The sequence below is a fragment of the Mobula hypostoma genome, chromosome 1 (assembly GCF_963921235.1).
Source record: "Mobula hypostoma chromosome 1, sMobHyp1.1, whole genome shotgun sequence".
Classification (NCBI taxonomy): Eukaryota; Metazoa; Chordata; class Chondrichthyes; order Myliobatiformes; family Myliobatidae; genus Mobula; species Mobula hypostoma.
Genome location: NC_086097.1, coordinates 52,535,276 through 52,551,425, shown reverse-complemented (window position 1 = coordinate 52,551,425; position 16,150 = coordinate 52,535,276). Strand labels below are relative to the sequence as shown.

The following is a 16,150-nucleotide window of genomic DNA, read 5'->3' as shown; positions in this document are numbered from 1 at the left end:
GGGAAAACGTGTGTGGCATGTCCTCTTGGTGAAGCTATGACTTAGCCTGCCCTGATCCAGACCAAACATTCAGAGCAACTCTTTGAAAAAAAGTCTAAAAAAAAACTGAAACGTGCCGCTTGGGAATTTGAAAAAAAGAAGTTCAACTATCCCGCCCCTTGCTCTCCACACACAGACAGCGAAAATGTCCAGATTATTGTTTAATTGGAAATGACAAGCTCTGTTGTTCTCAGTTGAAAGCATATTGTACTCGACTTTTTCTGAGCAAATGCTATCAATTGACAGATTGCTGACCCTGGGATTATTGAAACATTTGTAAACACAGCAATAATTTGAGTAAGCATAGTTGACCAAAAGCGATTGGTGGCTGATTTACATAAACATATTGGAATCTTGGAATTTGGGCTCATCATCTCTTCGGAAAAAATCAGTCTCCTTCACTTTCTCTACGTGTCACTGCACACGAAAAATACTCGCGTTTCAATAAGTCGCCGCATCATTAGTGCTGGTATAAAATATTCTGGGCATATTTTCTTCTCGAATGGTTTCGTGCCATTCACACAGCTTAACACTTTCGACGACATATTTTCCTTCCTCTCGGTGTTTTCTTTAGTGCGCTACTATTTGAACGAGTAAGTGCGATGAGAAAGTTGAGTATAGACAAAGTAATGGGAACCAGATGTTAACTAAGGCAGGAGTGCAGTTCAGCACGTCGATCATTTCACACATCAGCCAATGAGAGGGCAGAGAATGGGGCATTCCTGCCCCTCTCCTGGGGTTATTGGCTGCAGGGTCTGCGGCAGTTCCGGGGTTAAAATTCCACTAGAGATCGAGCTATAAAACCGGGAGATCAGCGCCCCAAACAGCTTCTTTTTTTTTCCCTTAACCACCCGGGAACAGAACTATTCGTTTCCACAATGCAAGGAAAGAGATTCGTTTTACTTTTAAAACTTCACTGTATTCTTTGCTTGGTTTCTGCAATTCAAAGAAAGGATCTTTTTCCATTTGGTCCACACGCAGGGGACCTTACCCTTCAAGAAGGCGACGATGAAACCTCTGCAGTTATAAAACTCAAAAGGCCACTTGTTTTCTATGATACACACTTCAACAATCTTTACGTAAGTTTGCCATGTCTATTTAATATTAGGCCCGACTGCAAGCAAAAGTTACGAGACGACCTCGCCCCAAATCAGTGGTTTTGGAGTCTTATCTATAGGTGTGATTTTCAAGGACATTTGCCTTATTAAAATTTAACCTATTTTAGGTGTACAAAGCAACCTTCATCGAACGATTCCAGTAACGGAATCAATGGATATTTATTCTCTCCTTTGGGGACACTGAAACGAAATTGAACCTTGGAATGCTGTTTAACCTGGATTAGAGTTTACTCCTTCCAGAATGTCAGGGAATATTGTATGTCGAAGCAGTAACTGCCCAAGAACAGCACTGTGATTCAAAATAGTTTGGACTGATGTAGCCGGTAAGTTTAAGAGCAATTACTATGGGAAAGGCATCGCAGTGACGAACGGTTGGATTTTCTTTATCCACAGGTAGGAACGAATGGTATCATCTCCCTGCAAGATTTGCCCAGGGAGACCCAGTATGTAGATGATGGATTCCCATTCGATTTCCCGGTGATAGCGCCCTACCTGTCCGACATCGACACAAGTCGTGGCCGAGGACGGATTTACTACAGAGAAGACAATTCTTCTGATACTCTGGACCGCGCCGGCCAAGAAATCAGGAGAGCTTTTCCTCAGAGCTCATTCACTCCAACCAATACTTTCATCGCCACTTGGGAGAACGTGGCGCCTTATGAGGAAGTGACGCGTTCGACACCCTCTTCTAACAGGGTAAGATAGTCCGAGAACGTTGGCATTTTATTCACAGCTGCTCTGTAGTGTTTTCCCCTCAACTACTGGTGCTTTAACTGCCAGCTGTGAACCACGTCTAATACTATTTCTATAAGCGATATTTTGTTTTGGAATTAAAGCCATTTGGTTGGAGAGACCCAAGGGTGCTTTTCGCTAAAATGTTCATTTCATAGGAGAGCCGTGATGGGGAAGGGTAGAAACAAACTTTACACACAGCAGTTACAGATCTCGCAGTATTTGAGACATGTGAAGTATATTTGTCTTCTAAATCCAAATGTGTTTTCAAACGTGTTGCATAATTTTCCAGTACTGATTTTAGGCATTCATTGCATTTTATTCCGTTTTCGTTTGAAAATACGATGCGAATACATGGAACGCTTACATTTCTTTTTCCAGTTCAACACCTTTCAAGCAGTATTGGCTTTTGATGAATCAAATTCCTATGCAATTTTTCTCTACCCGGAGGATGGGTTACACTTCTTTGGGACACGTCCAAAAGAATCCTACAATGTTCAGATCGAGTTACCCGCTCGGATAGGCTTCAACAGAGGAGAAACAGGGTACACACAATGGAGACGAGAAAGTTCCTATTATAGTATTACCACCAATGAACAATCTGTTAAACATCTCTATCAGTGAGTACACTTCATTCATGGGTGTTATCAGTGCTGACCATTTAAAATCCCGCCGCTGTTTTGTCTCTTTTATTGCGTGCTTATTTGACCAAAATATTGTTCTCTTTTTGCACAACTAACTTATTTTAAATATTTCTTATTGTGACTTATCGTGCACTGTGCTGCCGTTGCGAACCAAATTTCATGACATGAGTCATTGGAAATAAATCTGATTCTGAGATCTACTGGAATTCAAATTGAAGCTCCTCCTCCAGAATTCCATTTTTTTTGGGGGGGGGGAGATTTTATTTCCCCATTCCATTTCTGTAGGCTTCCAGGTGGCTGAAAATCTCTGTGTCGGGGTCTGTTAACATTCAGAGTACGGGTAGGAGGGTACATGAACGGGCAGATGGTGTGAGCCTTTCATTGTTCTCACTGGGCATCTGGGCTTTCTCAGCGAGTGAGTTCCTTTTGCGGGTTGAGCAGTCATGGGCCAGGACCTTGGTTAAGTTAACGAGGCTGTTGCTTTCTTTTGTCCCAGGAGGGTTTTGGGAACATCCTGGAATTGCTTTCCCAGCTTTAAACTCTAATAGCTAAACTTTAGAAACGTATGTAGCAACTGAGCTCTTTATTTTATGAATCCTTTAGGAGGGGCAATTCAGGTACTCGAGGAGAATGGGTTTTTCATATTGGTGGAACTTCATCCTTCAACAATATAATGCAAGCAAAAGCCAGAGTGGAGACTTCAGGAGAGGATCATATTGTTACTTTGGATAGTTCCCTGAGAGGTCCAGTTATCCCTGTTGCACAGGAATCTGATTATGCAGAAAATGAAGATTACAACCACCATTATGACAATGAAGAGTCTGAGTACACCCCCTCCATTTCCATGGCACCTCATGGAAGAGTTGCAGGTATTCCAGATGATCCACCGTATCCGGATGCAGGCATTATTCCATCCTATCCTGAAGGCTATCCCGAGGCGGGCGTCATGTCATCATATCCTGAATCTGGGGCTTTTCCATCATACCCAGAAAGGGGCCCTGAGGTTGGCACCAGGATGAGGTACCCCAATGGATACTCAGAAATTGTGCCTAGAAATCAGTTACCAGTTACATCAGGCAGACATGTTGTCAGCGTTGATGAAGAGGAAGAACTTGGCACTGGTGGTAAGTGGTTTAGAAAGTTGTTTTCAAGTACTTCTCACTTTATTGTGACTTAGGAGGCCATTCAGCCCATCAGGATTATACGGGGGTTCAGACCAATCCTTGTCAATGGCCTCCATCTGGCCAATTTGTTGATATCCCTCTGATTCTATACAGTGGGCAGTATACATCAACCACTTAACCCAACAACTGCCGTGTCTTGGGGTGCTGATGGAAACTGCAGCTCCCAGAAGAGACCTTAACAGTCTCAGGGTGAACGCTTCCTCATGAAGGTCTCTATCTATCACCCGGTCACTGGAATTGAGATAGCTGCACCCCTACTTTGTTACTCCAGTGTAACCACAATATAAGAGTCTGAGTGATAATGTGTAGTATCAAATATTAGTTGAAACTTTACTCTTTTTGATAATTATCCGAATTGCAAAATAATAGTAATAACAGTACTATACGATTTATTTGTAGAAATGCTGGATGGGACTTGAAAACTTTACAGTTATTCCAGAGGCTTAGTGAAGTGCTGGGTTTCCAAATCAATCAGAGATGAATTATAATAGAGTGTTATCTTTGATAAGAGTTTTGAACATTTTTATATGAATTCTGATGGAAGTACCCCTTGTCCTTCAGTCTTTACTTACAACACAGGCTCGAAGGAAACCTGTGAGAGAAACCAGGAACAGTGTTCCCAGAATGCCTACTGTACTGATTACTCTAGTGGATTCTGCTGCCATTGCCAGTCTGGTTACTATGGCAACGGAAGGCAATGCCTACCAGAAGGTAATTTTAAAAATAGAAAAGCAACTAAGTCAATTTTGAATCTTTTTAAAAGACTTGTGGCAATTGGACCAGCACACCTTGTGCAATGTTTGATTTCATTTCTTTTTTTAGGTGTTACTCAGCGTGTGAATGGAAAAGTAAATGGAAAATTAATGGTAGGAGACAGTCGAAGGCCTGTGGAGTTTGAGAATGCTGACCTGCATGCATATGTAGTTATAAATGATGGGAGATCCTTTACAGCAATTAGCCAAATTCCTGGGTTAGCAGGCTGGGCCATGCAGTCATTGTCGATAATTGGAGATCTTTTTGGATGGCTGTTTGCTTTGCAGCAACCAGGCTTCAAAAATGGCTTTAGCATTGCAGGTAAGTGAACCTACATCGTTCATTTCAAGTGAAAATTTTCAGACCTGGGAAGTGAGACAAATAGTAAGTGAAGTTGTTAGCTCCTGATACTGACTCATTTAATAATTCTTCTTCAAAAAGCCCACCTGGCAATTGAGCAAAACCCCACCCCCAAATTGTTTAGTAAGCATGGTATTGGAGGTCAGTGCTTTGGTACACATAATATTTCAGACACTTAAGCAGAAGATTAACCTAACATAAGCTGAATGCTGTATGGCACTGATTTCAAATGACATTTAGAAGTAGAATACTTTAATATCTGTGCGCAATTGTCCCTTGAGGAAATGACACGAAATAATCGGTTTAGAATGTTAACCTGCCTTTCTCAACCAGGTGTTGACTAAACTGCTATTGGCAACTTTTTAACTTATCTAAGTTTTAATCTTTTTTGTTCCATTTATTTCTCTGTATGCAGGTGAATATAGTGCACTTGTCACTTACTGCTTTTATAACTGCAAAGTTATTTCTGCACATGAGGTACCACAAAATTAGAGGTTGGGAGTAGTGAGCTTGGGGAAATGTTATATAGCAATATTGGGATTGGCTAGCTGAGGGCATGCATTTAAAAAGCACATGAATTTCAGAATACACCACAAAATAAATGTTTATGCTGCTATACAGTGATCATATGAGTGGGTTTGGGGAGTGGTGGATAATGTCATGGCCCTTGTGGGGACATCTCCCGGTCTCCTGGTGCCACACACATGCAGGATGTACCATGCTGAAGTGCAAATTATTGCACCGTGTCTCCAGAGCTAATTGCTGGACAAGATGAGCTGGGTGCAATTCTTTGCTCTTGAACATTAATCCATGCTCTGTGCTAAAACCCACATGAGCTTATTCAGCTGTGCAGAATGAATATAGTTTTTAGAAAAGAATACATTTTTCAAGAGTGACTAGTGAAAGGCTGCCACTGGCAGACGGGTTGCAGAGTTGAGGTCACTACTGGATCTGTATTGATCTTATTGAATGGAGAAGTCGGCTTGAAGTACCATGTAACCTCACCTTCTTATTTGTAGGTACATTTTTAATAGTATAGTAGAGGAATGTCATCTGTGTCTATTTATGCAAATCATATATCCTACATTCGGCTTGCATTCCTATCATACCAATCTGAGATCTGTTGAAATACTTTTTAATCATTTCAGTCATGTCTACCTCTACCAATTCCTCTGGCAGTTCATTCCAGATGACCGGCACCCTCTGTGTGAAAAGCCTTTTTTGTCTTGCACCCCCACCTCTGATCTTTAAATTTCTCCACTCACCTTAAACCTGTGCCCTCTGGTTATAGATTCCTGACTCTCCTGTCCAGGGAAAGATTCTGACTATCTGTCCTACCTCTGTTCCTTACAATTTGATAAATCTCCTGTAGTATCACCACTGTGCCTCCTACATTTCTGTGTGAATTAGCCCAGCCTATCCATTTCCTTGCAACTACAGCCCTGCAGTTCAGACAACAGTAATATTCTCCATTAATGCATGGCATCTATTTTCACATGGGGAAGAATTTGTCACTCAGTTTGGGTGAGAATTCTTGGTTTTTGAAGTGGGCAAAATAAACTGTAACAAATGTAATATCTCAATGGTTAATCAATTTCATTGCGTAACCTAACTTTTGCAATTTTCTCTAGGTGCCAAATTTATTCGCAATATTGATATCACCTTTTCTCCGGGTAATAAACAGTTAAATGTAATACAAATAGCTCAAGGTTTGGATGCACAGAATTATCTCAGTGTCACTACTGAGATTGAGGGAGAGTTGCCTGATATTGCTGTAGGAGCTTCAGTCCATATCCAGCCATATAATGAAGTTTACTACCGCTCCAGTTCTGGTATGTCAATGTTAAGTTTTGTATGCAGTAATACTCCTTGAATTTCCAATTTTTGTGTGAGATTTTCAACTTATGTGGGTCCTTTAAAAAAGCATACTGCTCCACTATTTGTTGAATTGCACCTGAGCAGGCAATTGTTTCAAATAGCTTTTTAAGTCACTTAAGGTTTTATCCTTAAATGAAGCTTTGTAAATGGTCAGTACAATTCTGATTTTGCTTTGCACTTTACAAATGTAAATTGAATTGCAGATCTTGGTACTTTGTTTCATTCATTTACAATATTCAAATAAAATCAAATATTGTGTCATTTCTCAAACTTCCCCCATACAGCAATTACCTCTACAGCCTACAGGGATTATTCTGTTGAATCTACGAATGGTGAGACACAGAGACTCCGTTACCAATTGAAGCAGAACATTACCTATTATGACTGTGAGCATGCACCAAAAACCATTCCAGCAGCCCAGCAACTTAATGCAGAGCGTATATTGGTTCTATATAATCAGAGTGAGCAGGTGGTCAGATATGGAATGATCAGCCAGATTGGACCCGTCAGAGGTAGGTGATATGCAGGCTGGAATCTGTTTTTGTGTTGTTCTCTTATTGTCTCTCAGAAAGAATAATGCATTGCAATTCACATGGATTCAGAATGGCTATTCTTTAATAATTCCAGTCCATTTTTCTTCACTTTAAGAAGTCAGAAGGTTAAAATGAATCTTAAACAACACTTGTTTGCACTTGTTGAGGCAGAAGCTTTGATTACTTGATCATCCAATGTACATTTTCTTTCATAGCAGTAACAGAAACTAAAGAGTAATTGCAAGCTGTCTGACCCATAGCTTCTGATTGTTTCAGCATGCAAAGGAAGTACTTGTTCATGTGTAAAAACAATAAACAGACATTCAATAAAGGCAGTGGGCAAGGAGAGAATTTGAATAATGACCTTACACCAAGGTCTCTGGAAGGGGTGAGAAAGTGACTCAATATGTCAAATTTTAACAAAGCTCTTTTCACTCTGAACAAGCAAGTGAGATGGCCCCAGGCTGAAAATCAACAGTTCAAATTAAATGCATGAGATGTGTCTGCTGGGTGAAGCAGATCACAAGCTTGATAGCGTAAAATTCACATTTTCTTTTGTAGTGTTGAATTGAGAATGGAAGCAAACTTTGAATATTGATACAAACTTGGTTTATTCGTAATTGAAACAGTTTATTAATAGTTATTTATAACTGCTATGCCTTTTGCTGCTGCAAATTCTACCAATTAAGATTTCTTTCTAATAGGCAAGTGCATCACAATGAATGATTTTCTTTTTCAGCTGAGATCGGTGATATTACCGATCAAAAGCCATTGCAAATGCCAACATTATACTATATATGCAACACACACACAATGCTGAAGGGATTCAGCAGGTCAGGCAGCGTCTATGGAAAAGAGTAAACAGTTGACTTTTCAGGCCGAGACCCTTCTTGAGGATACACACCATATCCCCAGTCTTACTGAAGGGTCCTGGCCCAAAACATTTACTGTCCATTTCCCACCACAGATGATATCTGACCCACTGAGTTGTTCCAACATGCAAACATGAGAAAATCTACAGATGCTGGAAATTCAAGCAACACACACAAAATGCTGGTGAACACAGCAGGCCAGGCAGCATCTCTAGGAAGAGGTACAGTCGACGTTTCGGGCCGAGACCCTTCGTCAGGACTAACTGAAAGAAGAGATAGTAAGAGATTTGAAAGGGGGAGGGGGAGATCCAAAATGAGAGGAGAAGACAGGAGGGGGAGGGATGGAGCCAAGAGCTGGACAGGTGATTGGCAAAAGGGATACAGAGTTGGAGAAGGATCATGGGACAGGAGGCCTAGGGAGAAAGAAAGGGGGAGGGGAGCACCAGAGGAAGATGGAGAGCAGGCAAAGAGTGATTGTGAGAGGGAAAGAGAGAGAAAAAAAGGTGGGGAAATAAAAATAAATAAGGGATGGGGTAAGAAGGGGAGGAGGGGTATTAACAGAAGTTAGAGAAATCAATGTTCATGCCATCAGGTTGGAGCCTACCCAGCTGGAATATAAGGTGTTGTTCCTCAAACCTGAGTGTGGCTTCATCTTGACAGTAGAGGAGGCTGTGGATTGACATATCAGAATGGGAATAGGACGTGGAATTAAAATGTGTAGCCACTGGGAGATCCTGCTTTCTCTGGCGAACAGAGCATAGGTGTTCAACGAAACGGTCTGCGTTGGGTCTCACCAATATATAGAAGGCTGCATCGGGAGCATTGGACACAGTATATCACACTAGCCGACTCACAGGTGAAGTGTTGCCTCACCTGGAAGGACTGTCTGGGGCCCTGAATGGTGGTGAGGGAGGAAGTGTAAGGGCATGTGTAGCACTTGTTCTGCTTACAAGGAAGTGCCGGGAGGGAGATCGGGGGGAAGGGATGGGGGGGACGAATGGACAAGGGAGTCGCTTAGGGAGTGATCCCTGCAGAAAGCAGAAAGAGAGGGGGAGGGAAAGATGTACTTGGTGGTGGGATCCCATTGAAAGTGGCGGAAGTTACAGAGAATTATATGTTGGACCCGGAGGTTGGTGGGGTGGTAGCTGAGGACAAGGGGAACTCTATACCCAGTGGGGTGGTGGGAGGATGGAGTGAGAGCAGATGTGCGTGAAATGAGAGAGATGCATTTGAGAGCGGAGTTGATGGTGGAGGAAGGGAAGCCCCTTTCTTTTAAAAAGGATGACATCTCCTTAGTCCTGGAATGAAAAGCCTCATCCTGAGAGCAGATGCGGCGGAGACGGAGGAATTGTGAGAAGGGATGGCATTTTTGCAAGAGACAGGGTGGGAAGAGGAATAGTCCAGGTAGCTGTGAGAGTCCTTAGGCTTATAGTAGACATCAGTAGATAAGCTGTCTCCAGAGATAGAGACAGAAAGATCAAGAAAGGGAAGGGAAGTTTCGGAAGTGGACCAGGTAAATTTGAGGGCAGGGTGAAAGTTGGAGGCAAAGTTAGTGAAGTCAATGAGCTCAGCATGCGTGCAGGAAGCAGCGCCAATTCAGTCGTCAATGTAGCGAAGGAAAAGTGGGGGACAGATACCAGTATAGGCTTGGAACATGGACTGTTCCACAAAGCCAACAAAAAGGCAGGCATAGCTGGGACCCATACGGGTGCCCATGGCTACACCTTTAGTTTGGAGGAAGTGGGAGGAGCCAAAGGAGAAATTATTAAGAGTAAGGACTAATTCCGCTTGACGGAGGAGAGTAGTGGTGGTAGAGGGGAACTGGTTAGATCTGGAATCCAAAAAGAAGTGGAGATTTGAGACCTTCCTGGTGGGGGATGGAGGTATATAGGGACTGGACATCCATGGTGAAAATAAGGCCGTGGGGGCCAGGGAACTTAAAATCATTGAAAAAATTCAGAGCGTGAGAAGTGTCACGAACATAAGTGGGAAGGGATTGAACAAGGGGGGAGCATTGCTCAATCTTATTTATACTATTTAATCAAACTTTCCCTGAACCTATCAGTTTCAATAGGAACTGTGCTATCTCAAACAGGAATGGAGTATGGAAGATGCTAAAGAATAAAACTTCTAGAAGACATCTAGTGGGTGCCTACCTCCTAACCACTTTCACCTGGTCTTGATGATCAGGCCCAAACAGAACATAATCCAAAAATCCAGATCTTGCCTAATTTAAGTGTGTTAATTGTTATCACTAAATATAATGCACCCTACAAATGAACATTTCCTTCTAAATTCAAATTGTTTTTTAATGGTCATAGGATTTAAATGAGTATTATAGTTGCTTATTATCATGACTTCTATGTATGGCCATTTTTACCTCTGTCTTGAATATTCTTCTCCTATAACACACCCGGATTATTATTTTTTTCTGATGGCTGTTTATTGTACAAATACTTGTTTAAATTTGAAATCTGTATCAATCCACTTATGAAAAAGCATAGTGGTAATGAGCTAATCAGGCATCTTAATAGAAATGCCCAATATTTATCTAGTACTTTTAAAATGATATGTACAAGATATTTATGGGACTTGCTGAACAAAAATTGAAACAATATTTTTTTTGTTGGTAGGTGGTGTTTGCTCAAAAAAATTGAAAATAAGTAGACTTGGAGGTGGTTGAGGAGTTAATTCTGTAGAATTTCACAACGTAGAAATTGAAAATGTGAGTTTTAAATCTGGGTCAGCTAGCAAGGAAGAGACGTAAAAGGCAGAACTGAGTGAGCTTTCAATCTGAAACCAGGGTTGTAAATTTGAAAATGCAAACTGCAAGGCTGTGAGGAAACTAGATTTATAAATATCCTTTTTAGGTAAAAACCAAGGGGCACAACTGTAGCTATCAATAAAACTTCAGTAATGTATTAGATCAGAAGATATATGTTGGCCAAAATAACTAATCAGCTTGAAGAATGGAAAACTTCTGAATTCAGCAGAGCAGAACCAAGGCTTCCTTAAGAAAAGTAGAATGTGAGAACAAATTACAGATTACAGGGAGATAGGTTGTAGAAGGGTCAATAGCTTTTAATATTACTCTCTTTTGGCATAAAGGGGAAGAAATTGCATTGGTGATAAGAAAATGGTAAACAGATGTTGTTTGACATTTTATGAAGGAAAACTCTCAGATGGTGGAAGACTCCAAGTTAATTCCCTGGGGAATCAATAACCTTTGCCCTCAGGATTTTAGAAAAATGTGTCTATGGAGAAAGTGCATCCAAGATTTTAATCTAACATTCCATACATTTCAGAATAGATGAGAAGGTGCTCCCACTAATTAAGAAGGGTGGAAGAAAATGTGAGAAGCGTAGACCAGGTAGTCTGACATCAAAAGCAGGAAAAATATTGGAATCCATTTTGAAGAAAGTGGTAAGAGGAGAGGGCACTTTTTTGAAAGGAAAATGGACAGTTTTTGAAGTTGTAGTTGGAGCTGAAGCTAGCTAAATGGCAATGAAGTGGCACAAAAGATTTTCAAATGCAATTGAAGTACAGGGCAGCATGGTAGCGTAGTAGTTAGTGTAACACCATTACAGTGTTAGTGACCCGGGATCTATTCCCGCCGGTGTCTGTAATGAGTTTGTACATTCTCCCCATGACTGTGTGGGTTTCCTCCAGGTGCTCTGCTTTCCTCCCATATTGCAATGGATTATGGGCTAGTAGGTCAATTGGTTATGTGGGTGTCATTGGGCAGCATGGGGTCATTGGCCCGGAAGGGCCTGTTACGGTGTGGTATCTCTAAACCAAAAATATAGATGGTATTGAGTATAATATAATGGTATGAGTTTAGGATTTCTGAACAAACAAGGTAGAACTGCATGTGTCCTTTTTCGGGCAATGAAACTGTTATGAATGGTGTGCTAGAAGAATGGCGTCAGAGCCCTAGTCATTTGCAATCTTTTCTCAATGATTTGGTGCAGAGATACGTAATATCCATTTTTCTGATATGAAGCTAGATAGAATTGTAGACTCTGAGAGGCTTTGGGGAGATATGGATCCGTAAATTGAATGCACAATGTATGGCAGATAGAACAAAGGATTAAAAATGAGGTCATGTGGTGGAAAAAATTTTTTTAGAAGTTCCTCATTTGAAAAGTGAGAATTTGAAAAGAGCTGATTTTCAAAGGAACCAAAGTGTCCCTATACACAAGCTGTCTCAAAGTTAAGGTGTAGGCATATCAAAATTTAAGACCATAAGACATAGGAGCAGAACTGGGTCATTTGGCCCATCGAATCTGCTCTGCTATTCCACCATGCTGATTTATTATCCCTTTCAACCCCATCCTCCTGCCTTCTCCCCATTACTTTTGATGCCATGACAAATCAAGAACCTATCAACCACCGCTTTAAATATACCCAGTGGCTTGGCCTCCACAGCCATCTGTGGCAATCAATTCCACAGATTCACCACCCTCTGGCTAAAGAAAACTTTTCTCATCTCTGTGCTAAATGGATGCCCCTCTATTCTAAGGCTCTGCCCTCTGGTCTTAGACTCCCCCACAATAGGAAACATCCTCTCCACATCCACTCTTTCTCGGCCTTTCAATATTAGATAGGTTCCAATGAAATCTCCCTCATTCTTCTCAAGACCAGTGAATACAGGCCTAGAGCTCCTCATCCATTAACACTTTCATTCCTGGAATCATTTTCATGCACCTCCTCTGGACCCTTTCCAATGCCAGCACTTTTCTTAGATAAGGGGCCCAAAACTGCACATTATATTCCAGTGTGGTCTGACCAATGCTTTATAAACCCTTAGCATTACATCCTTGCTTTTATACTCTAGTCCTCTTAAATTGAATGCTAACATTGCATTTGCCTTCCTTACCACCAACTCAACCGGCAAGTTAACCTTTAGGGAATCCTGCATGAGGACTCCCAAATCCCTTTGCACCCCTGATTTTTTTGAATTTTCTCCCTGTTTAGAAAATAGTCACTACCTTTATTCCTTTAACCAAAGTGCATGACCACACACTGCCTTATACTATATCTCATTGCCATTTCTTGACCCTTCTCCAAATCTCTTTGTCCTTCTGCAGACTCCCTGTTTTCTCAATACTGTCTTCCCCTCTACCTATATTTTTATTGTCTGCAAACTTGGCCTCAAAGCCACCAATTCCATCATCCAAATCATTGACATAAAATGTGAAAAGAAGCAGTCCCAACACTGACCCCTGTGGAACACCACTAGTTAACAGCAGCCAACCAGAAAAGGCTCCCTTTATTCCCACTCATTGCCTCCTGCCAGTCAGCCAATCTTCTATCCATGCTAGTATCTTTCCTGTAATATCACAGACTCTTATCCTGTTTAGCAGCCTCATGTGTAACACTTGTGAAAGGCCTTCTGAAAATTCAGGTAAACTCCCCTCCGTCTTCTATCCAGTCTGTTATTTCCTCAGAGAATTATAACAGAGGTCAGGCTAATTGACCTTTAATTTCCTTTCTTCTGCTTCACTTCTTAAAGAGTGGAATGGCATTTGCAAATTTCTAGTCCCCAGGAACCATTCCAGAATCAAGATCATTACTAACGCCTCCACAATATCTTCAGCTACCTCTTTCAGAAACCTGGAGTGTAGTCCACCTGGTCCACCTGACTTATCTACCTTTTAACTTTTCAGCTTCCAAAGCATCTTCTCCCTAATAATGGCAACCTCTGTCCCCTGACACTCCTGAATTTCAGGCATTCTGCTAGTGTCCTCCACAGTGAAGACTGATGCAATAGACATAAACTTGCCTGCCATTTCTTTGACCCCCATTACTAACTCTCCAGCATCATTTTCCGGCAGTTGAATATCTACTCTTGTCTCACTTTTATTCTTTATACAGTATATCTGGAAAAAGTTTTCGTATCTCGTATCCTCATTGATGTTATTGACCAGCTTACCTTCATATTTAATCTTTTTTTCTCTTTATGCCTTTTTACTTACCTTCTGTTGGTTTTTAAAATCTTCCCAAACCTCAAACTTCCCACAAAGTTTTGCTCTATTATATGCCTTCTCTTTGGCTGTTATGTTATCTTTAGCTTCCCTTGTTGTCATCCTACCTTTAGAATACTTCCTTTCTTTTGGGAGGTATTTATCCAGTGACTTCCAAATTCCTCCCAGAAACTCCAGCCATTGCTGCTCTGTCATCATCCCTGCTAGTGTCCCCTTCAAATCAGCTTTGGCCAGCTCCCCTCTGTAATTCAGAATCAGGTTTATTATCATCAGCATGTGACGTGAAATCTGTTAACTTAGAATCAGGTTTATTATCACTGCATGTGACATGATTCCTTTTATTCCACTGTAATACTGATATATTGACATCAGCCTTTCCCCCTCAGATTGCAGGGTGAATTCTATCATATTGTGATCAACACTTCCCAAGGGTTCCTTACCTTAAGCTCCCTAATCAAATCTGTTTCATTACACAATACCCAGTCCAAAATAGCTGTTCCCCTAGTAGGCTCAACCAGGAGCTGCTCTAAAAGGTCATCTTGCAGGCATCCTACAAACTCCCCCTGTTGGGATCCAGTACCAATCTGATTTTCCCAATCTATCGCGTATTGAAATCCCCCATGACTATTGCAACGTTGCACTTTTGACATGCCTCTTCTACCTCCTGCAATTTGTACTCCACATCCTGGCTATGGATAGGAGGCCTCCCAGCAGGGTCTTTTTATCCTTGCAGTTTCTTAACTTTGCCCACAAGGATTCTATATCTTCTGATCCTATGTCACCTCTGTCTAAGGTTTTGATTTCATATTTTACCAACAGAGCCACGCTACCCCCTCTGCCTATCTGCCTACCTGTCCTTTTGATACAGCATGCATCCTTGAATGTTAAACTCCCAACTCTATCCTTCCTCAAATTTGTGTTCAGAATTAACGGAGGAGGCATTCCATAAAGTAATTACACTAGCTATGGTTGGCCTCTCCAGAGCAGAAGAGATTGTTTTCTCCCTGAAGATAGTGAAGTTTTGGAACTCTACTTGGAGTTGATTCAGTGAGCATATTAAAGGATCTATAGATTTGGGTATTCAGGAAATCAAAGCATATAGGGTCAGAGCAGGACAATGATCAGCCATGATTTTTTTTGGAATAATAGAGTACACAAGGGACTGAAAGACTTGTTGATTTGTTTATCTTGTCAGTTGGTGTGCATTAGATTATCAGTGACAAGATTTTGGTGGGTTCAAATTGTATGGACAGTGAAAGGTAGAAGTAGTCCAATAATACCAAAAAATATATAGATGTGAGTTTGGCAAATATTGCAGAGGTAGAGATAGATATATTTAACAGTACATGGATTTGTGATTAAAATCTTATCCTCTAACAAATAACTCAGCATGGATAACCAGTCAAGCTTCATCAGTTACCAGTTAACTTGTTGAAGTTGAGGTCTAAGGACATTGGTGAGAGAATCGATTTGTACCAATCATTAAGCAATTATTTATGTTTATAGCTGCACTAATCCCATTTTGTTTCCCCTCTTCCTCTCCCCTCTAAATTCTACCACTCACTTACACAGTAGGGACAATTCAGTGACCAACCCCACCATTAACTGGTACATTTTTGGGGAAATGGGAAGAAGTAAGAGCACCCAGATGAAGCCTATGCAGTCAGAGAAGTTGGAAACCTCATACAGATGGCAACAGGGGTTGGGCAACTGGAACTATGCAGCTGCTGCTCTTTCAGTTGTATCTCTGTGCTATCCCAGTTGACAACTTAAAAAAAAAAGCCTCCTTTTGTTGGATAGAAATGCTCATGGCCAATTATCTTGGCACTAATTCTACCCTTTTTTGTGCCAGAACAAGTTGTTCCATCTGTCAGTGTTTTACTTAATCAGCTATGTATTGAATTCCCTGTTGTGTAAACTAATGGTCAACCACCACCAAATACACACACACTGCACTCCACTATCGGCATTTTGAAATGATTGTTTGCTTTACAATTGCCTCGTCTGCTCTTTCATCCCTATCCATTGCTTCCCTTCATGTGACACTTTG

At 41.2% G+C, this 16,150-nt stretch overlaps 1 protein-coding gene across 6 annotated transcripts in view; it reads left to right on the top strand.

Moving 5' to 3' along the window:
* The first annotated feature begins 655 nt into the window (after positions 1–655).
* nid2a (nidogen 2a (osteonidogen)) overlaps positions 656–16,150 on the top strand; it is a 128,810-nt gene continuing 113,315 nt past the window's right edge. For 3 of the 6 annotated variants that reach the window (XM_063048759.1, XM_063048751.1, XM_063048741.1), the window contains exons 1-8: positions 656–1,118; positions 1,551–1,853; positions 2,271–2,509; positions 3,137–3,657; positions 4,279–4,428; positions 4,540–4,791; positions 6,462–6,662; positions 6,993–7,220. In XM_063048759.1, coding sequence (XP_062904829.1) covers positions 918–1,118; positions 1,551–1,853; positions 2,271–2,509; positions 3,137–3,657; positions 4,279–4,428; positions 4,540–4,791; positions 6,462–6,662; positions 6,993–7,220 — 2,095 coding nt within the window. In that variant the 5' untranslated portion in view covers positions 656–917. The remainder of the gene's footprint in view (positions 1,119–1,550; positions 1,854–2,270; positions 2,510–3,136; positions 3,658–4,278; positions 4,429–4,539; positions 4,792–6,461; positions 6,663–6,992; positions 7,221–16,150) is intronic. The other 3 variants (XM_063048787.1, XM_063048778.1, XM_063048769.1) reach the window with 1 other exon arrangement.